Source organism: Pyrus communis, chromosome 2, assembly GCF_041283825.1.
Source record: "Pyrus communis isolate YQ-2024b chromosome 2, ASM4128382v1, whole genome shotgun sequence".
Lineage (NCBI taxonomy): Eukaryota > Viridiplantae > Streptophyta > Magnoliopsida > Rosales > Rosaceae > Pyrus > Pyrus communis.
Genome location: NC_142566.1, coordinates 18,870,043 through 18,879,132, shown reverse-complemented (window position 1 = coordinate 18,879,132; position 9,090 = coordinate 18,870,043). Strand labels below are relative to the sequence as shown.

Sequence of the window (9,090 nt, the reverse complement as noted above, 5' to 3'; positions counted from 1 at the left end):
ACTTCTTGTCATACACTAAAATTGTCTTGTGATTCATATAATAATATAATAATTAGTAACTACTCTCTCATTTGGTGGCCGGCTTGAAGTCTGATCTGATCCGCCCACCAAACAAGGCCTAAAAATTAAAGCAGAGTTAAACCAACATTACAGGCATCAAGGTATAAATTGAATATACCAGTTTTCTAGCCACATCTCTTTTAATTAAGCTGTTGAGATCATTGGTTCGACACTGTGATTGCGTTGGTCAAACAATCTTTACATACAAAACTACTTAGGCACACGTTATGCCAGTAAGAACTTTGAAGGAATGCCTGGATAGACATACAATTGAAAACACACTATTCAATGTGAATTTCAGGTCCTTTTGGGATGGAAAATGTTTGTTGCAGCAGTTGAACTAATTTCGGTCCAACGTCACACACAGCACAGAAAGCTTGAACAGACATTGAAGCGTCCGTTGGACATGCCATAAAGTTACAGAGACATCTTAATCTTTTGGAAAAGAAATACCATCTCACCACTAAAATAGCATGGATAGCAGGGCCTTTGTAGGCACAAATCGGTGAAATACCGCTTTCATGAGTCTCGACATTGAAGAATTATCCCTAACGAAAGTATAACACGCTGAGCACAACTATTTCGACAATTGATGTTGATAATTACATGTCACTATATGAAAGAAACAATCAAATGTGTAAAGACCATGTAAAGCAGCTTCTTGTATAACACACTACACTTATGAGAAACAATGTTAATATATTTGGTATGTGTAGAAGTAGGAATCACCTAATATAACGGTAAAAGCGAAATAATATTTGCACTTCCAATATAGAAATTTTTACTTGGAAGATGCAGATCCAATCGAGTATAATCCCCAGAATTATCTATACGTTCTCTCGTATAAGGTCTTGCACCACCGCTAACACTGAGTTAGTATCTCAGCCCCATCCTCGGTTATTAAAATGGTATGTTCGAACTGCGCTGACAAGCTTCCATCTTCTGTGACTACCGTCCAGTTATCGTCCCACATTACAGCATTATAGCTACCCATTGTCAGCATCGGTTCTGCACGCCAAGTACATGATAAATAAGCAAGAACTTTTTAGAAATAGAGGTCTGTAATAAGAAATATGGTCGTATACAACAAAAAAAAAAATCTAAGTTCGAATAATGAATATGCATTACCTATTGTGAAGGTTTGGTTTAATAACATGCGTCCATTATCATTGTTCCCTGCAAGGATTAGCAAGCATCACTTCAACCGGAATGTTCAGCTGTTAGCAGATATTCTAGATGCACCCTGTGTGTGCAGTGCACATCCATGCATATTACTAGTGACAACAAATTGCTGAATTTACGAAGGAGAGATTAATACTTTATGTTACTCAATTTACGAACTTCACTTCCAGGTAAATACAGGGGGTCATTTCATAGCCTAGTAGATATGTATATTGTAGATGATTCTATGACAGTACAGCTAAGTACTTCCAGGTCTAAGGGCACAGTAATAAAATTTCAGTTGCCAATATAATTAGTCTAAATAATATTCCTCGACCGTAAGTTTTCAATAAATAATTTGCATGATTTGCTTAAATAGCAGCAGAAAGTTCAGAATGATTACTGAAGTGTAGAATAACTGGATCGGCATGAAAGACGCGTCCAACTCCATGACCAACGAACTGTCGAACAACACCATAGCGGTTTTTATCTGCATGGTCTCTAATTGAGGGAGAAAAATGGCGATTATTAAAAAAAAGTTAATTATCAATCCATATGTTACTCATGTATGCATGCATGTGACAGAGCCTCCAGACAAGAAGAAACATTTAAATTTTACTGCACCAATGCTACTGCTGAATCCTAAATATAAGAAACAGAGAACTACAGCATACGGGGAAGGGGGTGGGGAAGAAAATGCCTTACTGGATTGTTTTGCCAATTTTCTTATACTCCACTCCTGGCGCGCATATTGAGATTGCCTTGTCGAGACATTCTTTAGTTACCTAAAGCAATACTTCAAAATTAAATCTTGTAAGCATAGCTATAATACAAGAATATCTCCAGAAGTTTAAAAATTTATTCTTCACCCAAAGTCATACAATTGACAATTTGCCTGAAGAGGTTCTTATACAAGATGTCCCACTACAGATCTATAGCTTTAGAAGTGGGAGATAGAATTTCCATGATTCATAAACTTTCATGCCACCAATAAGTACCAATGAATAAGTTGAAACTATACGTATAAGAACAAACAAAGGAAGTCCAAAAGCACAAAAACAAGGGCAGCTGAAACATCTTTTGTAAGTTTGTTATCTATGACCATCAGTGAACGACACTTCTAGACGAGCACCAGATTCTAAGAGATGGCATTTGGAAGATATTAGCCACAGAAGGTAAGCGAAGTTACATACATGGGCTACTAATTTGCAAATAATTAAGTGAAGTGAATTCTTGTGAAACTAATGGGAACTTTCTGCTCATCTACCTACCAAGAACAAACCCTGAAACTCTAAAAAGAAAATAAAAATCTTGATTAGTGAAGATTTTTTATCAAATTATTGCTCAGCGTAACAAATACGTAGAAAAACAATGGGATTCCACAAAATTTAAAAGAAAGATATTTCCACCTGAACTAACTTTCTTGCCTCATTATCAACATCTCCACAAAAGAAAGTTGTTGATGTATCACCATGATACCCCTGTAAAATACAAACCCATCAAATGGATAAAGATACTAAAGTGTGAACTTGGAAAGTCATTGAAGATGCATTCGATCTATGCATTGTCAAACAGGTAAAAAGATGTAATTATCCTGATAAAAGAATGACAATCATGCAAACAATTCCAGCGAGAAAGTATCAGAAGTTTGGAACCCAGCCTATAAAGGAGCAAGAGACTGGTTGCACGAGGCATTCAGATAATCTACCAATATAAGCATAATTTATATAATATAAAACAAACTAAAACAAGTTGAGCTGTGCCAGCCATTTAATATAGATAACAACGTCAAAACCTCAACTCCAATTATGTCTATCTCATGTCAGTTTATTCAAATTATGCATGCTTAAAATATATCACTCACATTTAAATAGACCGTAACATCAATATTAACTATATCACCATCCTGCCAAAAACCAAAAGATGTCAGTTTGATCTGAAAATATTGATTATTTAGAAGCATACAATTTTGTAGCAAAGAACTTATATTAAAGGACCTCAAGTGCTCGGGAATCTGGTATTCCATGGCAAATACATTCATTCACTGATGTGCATACGCTCTTTGGAAACCCACCATAGCCAAGTGGTGAAGGGTAGGCCCCGTTATCAATTATCATTTGGTGAACAGCTTGGTCAATTTCATCTGTCTTTGTGCCTGGCTGCCAACAGAAGCAACAACTAAAGATTTCATACAGAGCAAGACACCCACCTCTCCAACATCATGCAATCAAAGTCACAAATCCATCCCCAATCACTTGTCAGTTAAGAATGAAAATTAACAAATAGATATTGAACAATCTTAAATGCATCATGCAAGTACCCAAGTAGCTTAATAACTGTAGAAGTTAATTGCAATGATCAAAAGAAAAACGAAAAGACCAGTTCAGAAAATATTATAGAGATTAAACATGCAACACCTAGTTTTTACCAAATCCAAATCTACAATCTTAAGAGAGCAGCAAATTGAAGAAAAACATTTTCCTTCTTTTCTTTTAGAGGGGAGCTGGGGTTTTGGGAAATAAGCATGCTGAATCTGCACTACTAGAATGCAGCCTACTTTTTGGCACAACCTTGGATTTTCTGGTAAAAGCCAAAAGGTAAAAACAACAACCTCAAATTATTTTATTGAGCAAGTGCAAGTATAGATGATTAACAAGCCAGAAGCAGAATTCACCTTGACCAAAGTTCCAGCATATTCAAGAACCTGTGCTGCTAGCCTTCCAGAGGCTCTCATGCATTCTATCCCTTTCTCATCATGCACTTCAGGCCCACTCGCAATTCCAGGCGATTTTTTAGATTTGACATAAGGAGGCCTTGGTATATGATCTGGAACAGGGCGCTGAGGTGAAATTTTTCCAGGTCTTAGACGTTTGCGCTTGTTTACCACTGTATCTACATTTCTGATTTCAACAAAATAGCTGTCACTTTAGAGTTACAAAAATGTGCCTGCATATGTATGTTCTGTTAAAATAAACTATGAAATTGAAAATCTTAGGGTTCATAATTCCAATCCAGAAACCTCATTCATCAAATAAAAACTCAAAAATAGTGCCATAAGGAGGTCAGAAACTAGATCAAGCAAGCTAAAAGCTAATGCATGATACTACAATATTAGATGTACTCATTTGAACTTCTAAAGGCAACACTTGTACAACATGGGAGCCAATTGGCATCATTCATTTTGTATTTGTAAGAAGCTTAACAATAAAAGTGCATGAAGAAACGTATGTCTACTTTGTGTGTGCTTGTGTCTATATAATAAATGTGAGAGCACAGAATGTTTCATGCCATACCTTCCATTGAACAAGAGGTTTGTCAAGCCAGAAAATTTTCTGGGTAACTGCATTGACACATGCTTGCTTCCTGCGTGTGAGAAATAGAAACAAAAAAAACAGTGATCATCACTACAAATTACAACATCTGTGTTTCACATAACATTTCATGCGAATATAAATAACTTGCAATGATATGTATGCATCATTGACATCTAAGCTGATTTAATAAACATGAGAAAATAACCAAAATAAGATTAAATAAAACACTTGCACATAACAATTGAAACACAAGCTACTCTTACCATTCTCTCACTCTTACACAGTGGCTTCTGACCTTGTGCACTCTCTTACGCTCACAGCCTCACTCACACACGTGTCCCCTTACATTGTGCATTTTAGGCTCATTTTCTCTTTTTCTCTGGGATGGGCCTTGCTTCATTCATCAAAATGCTTGCTAGCACACAAATTAAATTTGCAAAACCCTGACTAATTAATAAGTTGTACAAAATGAAGATTAGGTGACATGGGCTTCCGAAATTGGATCAAGCCCAACTTTTAAACCCAAAGCACCAATATGTCAATTCATTAGATTTTTCATTTCTCTAGTTACCACATTCAAACCAACTATTTCCTGATGTTTTAAGTGATCCTTGCGCTTCCATTTGCTTTCTCACCCGCACAGCATCTTCCCATCTTCCAGCTCTTGTATATATATTAGACAGGGTGACATAGTGGCCAGAATTTTCCGGTTCCAACAGGACTACCTGTTCGGCAGCAAGCTTTGCAACATTAACATTTTGATGGGCTCGGCAGGCAGCTAGCAGAGCTCCCCAAATACACTTATCAGGCTCCAAAGGCATCCTATGAATAAAATTAACTGCATCTTCAAGTTGACCATCACGTGCTAGCATGTCAACAACACATGCATAATGTTCCATGCTGGGGATGACGCTATACTTCTTCGTCATACTGTAGAAGACTTGAAGACCCTCATCCACAAGACCTGAGTGACAACAAGCCGACAAAACAGAAGTAAAAGTTACAGAATTTGGGCAAATTCCTGAATGATTCATCTCTTGCAGAAGCTCAAGAGCAGCTCTGCCATCCCCATGCATTCCAAAGCCTCCAATCATTGAGTTCCATGTTACTAGATCCCTATTGACCATGTTAGAAAATACAGAGTATGCAGATTCAATGCATCCACATATGGCATACATATGGATCAATGCATTCCATACCGGAGCAACCAAATCAAAACTATTTTTCCTAACAAAGGCATGAATTTGTTTTCCAAATTTCAAATTGCATGTCGGCAAGACAGTAGTTATTGTCGTTTGGTCAACTTTGACCTGTGCTCTTTGCATTTTTCTAAAACATTCAAGTGCCAAATCCTCCAGTCCTAAATCAATAAAACCAAGAATCATGGCATTCCAAGAAACAACATCAGCTGGGTTCATCAATCTAAATACATTTATAGCATCCTGAATTCTACTACAGTTGGCATATAATATCAACAATGCAGGGCCAGCTGAGCTGTAAAATGCAATGCCAGATCCTATTTTTATCCCATAACCGTGGATTTCTTTCCCATTAAGCAAAGACCCCAGATGCCGACAAGACACGAGGACAGCAGAAAGTGAGTCCAAATCGGGGTAAACCCTGCTGCCATCCATCATATCCCTGAAAATCTTCAAAGATGATTCATGATTCCCAATCCTTGAAAATCCTGAAATCAAGGTGGTCCATGAAATGATATTAGGTTCCTTAATCTGATCAAAGATTCTCTTAGCCTTGTCACAGTGCCCTAGTCGGCAATAAGCATCCATTACCGTATTCAAAGTAACAACATCAGGTTCACAAACATCCAAATGCATACAATCAAATAGTTCTACCGCCAACCCAAGCATCCCGTTGCACACATATCCAGAGATCATAAAATTCCATGACAATAAATCTCTTTCCACCATCTCATCAAAAACCTGTTTAGCACTCCTAACATCTTTGCATTTGGAATACATATCAATCAATGAATTGCAAACTTGCACATTAAGCTCAAACCCACGTATGATCACATCTTTGTGAACCAGAAAACCCACTTTTACGCTTGAGAGCTGTGAACATGCCTTTAAGACCTTCGGAAACACGTACCCGTCCGGCAAAACACCTTTCAAAATCATTTCGCCATACGCTCTCACACATTCTTCATACATTCCATTTCTCGAATAGAATCCAAGGATCGCAGTCCAAGCAAAGACATTTGGGTTTAACAATTTGTCAAACAACTTCCATGCAGACACCAAATCATCACAATCCGCATACATTTGAACTAATTTGGTGACTAGGAAGGGGTTTTTATTTAACCCATATTCGATTATCATTTGATGGGCTTGTTTTCCTTTATTTAAAGACTTTGAATTGCTGCAAAGTTGAAGGTAAAGATTGAGTTGAGAAGGAGAGGGGGATTTGCTATTGATAGTGGACAAGATTGACATTGCTCGCTTAGAACGCCATACACTGATCTCCGGTGGTAGTTTAGTGCAGTAAAGGTCAGAGCCAACTGGGACAGAGAAAATAGAACTTTGTGGGAATTCCAACTTGGCTAAATGGGAATTTAGCACACTAAAGCTTAGTGCATATTTAGTGCGTGCTTGAACAAGAGGCTGTGGCCAAGCCACAAAATTTTGCGTGATAAGTGCATCGACACACACCTCTTATGTGTGAGAATTACAAACACGAAAAATAACAATGACAATCACAAAATTCACATGCTCTAAGACTGCAGAGAACTACAAACACAAAAAACAAAGACCATCACAAAATTCACATGCTTTATGCTTTAACACCTCCCTACCAAAAAAGAGAAGACAAAGAAAGATTAGGTATCAAGGTTGAATCATTTGATACCAAAGACCCCAATTTTGATTCTCTTTTTTATTTCAACTCACATCATCAGATACAAAACTGCATTACAGTAATCAGATACGGATTACAACAGTTCATATAGCCATAAAAGCAGTCCCAAAAAAAACCCAATAACCTAAGCTCACTGAAAACCACAGTACCTCGATTTTGCAAGCTAAACGTTCACTTTTTTTTATACAAATACAATCACTATATGACTCAAACAATCTTATCCAACAAACCCAAAAGAACAGACTCGATTGAAACAGAAGCTGAATCGGAAATGTTTGAACTTTTAGCTTAAAAATTCAAAAGCAAGAAAAGAAGAAAAGGGAAGGAGTAAGGACCTGGATGGAAGCCGAAGAGTTGGTGGAGAGGGTGCGCCGACTGAAGCAATCTGTTGCCCACAAACGAGGAGAGGATTGTGGGTTGAACAGCACGCATTGCGCTCGCGCCTGTCACCATTTTTTTACAGCGTTCGCGGCTTCTGGTTGTGCTTCTGCTTCTGGCTTTTGGTGCTTTCTCTCTCTCCGTTTTATCCGCTACTTCTCTCCTCCTCTTCTTTTGATCTGGAACGGGCCAAGCAAACGAGGTATTGGGTTGAACTTTCTAAATGATAAGTTATTGGGCTTTGCGTATTGAGATTAAATCCCAATTGAAACTTTTGACCTAAAGTTTCTCCAAGTAAGTATGGGCTCGTTGGGTGCATGAGATTAGATTGAAATGAATAACTTTTTAATATCCGAGCATGTTGATGGGAGAAATGAAAAATTATGACCCACTAGAGGGTAAAAAATGGATTACTTATGAAGAAAACTTATTTATTCCAATCATCTCCAAAATAGTAGAATTTAGAAGTGATGAGTTTTCTTCTTGTCTAATACTCTTCTAATCCCCTGTAAATCACACCCTTCTAACTTCAATTTCGTTAAAATTGGAGAATTATCTATTCCAATCTAATCTACTTGCCAAACAATGCCTAATAATATTATACGTTTTGGGTTTAGGTTAGGTTGTCGTGAACTTGTCACCTCTAATAGATACATGCATAATGGGTGGAGGATTGTGTTTAGAGTGTCTACAAGCACTTTTATATGAACAATAATTCTCACAACGTTTCCCAAAAAAAGGATAAAGTGTAAAATTTGGATCTTGACTAAAAATTTTGACATCCTATTAATAAAATCATTTCCAGCAAAGGCGCATAAAGCATCTTGAACAAGCACTACTTGTCTATATTTGACTATTTTAGCATGAAAAACACTCATAAACAATTTTGGCTAGTTAGTTGTAAAATGTTACTCCAACAAAACTAACTATTTCCACTAACCTTGGATCTTTTATTATTTGATCACTTGTATCGTAAATAAAATGTGTCATATCTCGACCCACAAAGTTTCTCAAATTTTATATTGGATCCATAACTGTGCACAGTATTGCTTTACCTCGTCATGAAATAAGTGATATTTGAGCCAAAAAACTTAGTATAATTAGACTATTTGAGATACTCTTACAAATAAAAGTGCTTCTTATAAAAGCATATGTTATGAAGATGACTTGGTTCTTTAAGAGTGATGACAATCACACTTTAAATTTCCAAAAGGTGAATACTTTGTCGTTTACAAACTGCCACCAGCAAGTGAGTTTGGTGGAGTGTAATCAAGCTTATATGTACACCCCTTATTTGTGTAAG

The 9,090-nt window shown here is 37.0% G+C and overlaps 1 protein-coding gene across 6 annotated transcripts; it reads right to left on the bottom strand.

Moving 5' to 3' along the window:
* Positions 1–640: 640 nt before the first annotated feature.
* Positions 641–8,177, bottom strand: MAP1D (methionine aminopeptidase 1D). 6 transcript variants are annotated; one of them, XR_015956469.1, is made up of 11 exons: positions 7,745–7,973; positions 4,799–7,053; positions 4,515–4,584; positions 3,896–4,121; positions 3,219–3,380; positions 3,086–3,127; positions 2,631–2,702; positions 1,927–2,006; positions 1,625–1,722; positions 1,189–1,236; positions 641–1,068 (listed from the first exon to the last, which is right to left on the bottom strand). XR_015956469.1 is itself a non-coding variant. In XM_068488980.2 (10 exons), the coding sequence occupies exons 1-10, from the start codon at positions 7,860–7,862 to the stop codon at positions 923–925; spliced, it is 1,062 nt and encodes a 353-aa protein (XP_068345081.2). In that variant the 5' UTR covers positions 7,863–8,177; the 3' UTR covers positions 641–922. The 6 variants fall into 6 exon arrangements, 2 of the variants coding, with proteins under 2 accessions (XP_068345081.2, XP_068345082.2); XR_015956470.1 differs by having other exon boundaries at positions 3,219–3,376; XR_015956473.1 differs by having other exon boundaries at positions 4,799–6,222.
* Between the last annotated feature and the right edge of the window lie 913 nt (positions 8,178–9,090).

What these genes read in the sequence shown, in the direction of transcription:
- MAP1D (XM_068488980.2), bottom strand. Translation starts at nt 7,862, where the DNA reads ATGGTGACAGGCGCGAGCGCAATGCGTGCTGTTCAACCCACAATCCTC. An exon ending in ACTCTTCGGCTTCCATCCAG is followed by an intron (nt 4,585 to 7,744) that starts GTCCTTACTCCT and finishes TCTCACACGCAG; the next exon opens with GAAGCAAGCATGTGTCAATG. An exon ending in AAACCAAACCTTCACAATAG is followed by an intron (nt 1,069 to 1,188) that starts GTAATGCATATT and finishes CTTGGCGTGCAG; the next exon opens with AACCGATGCTGACAATGGGT.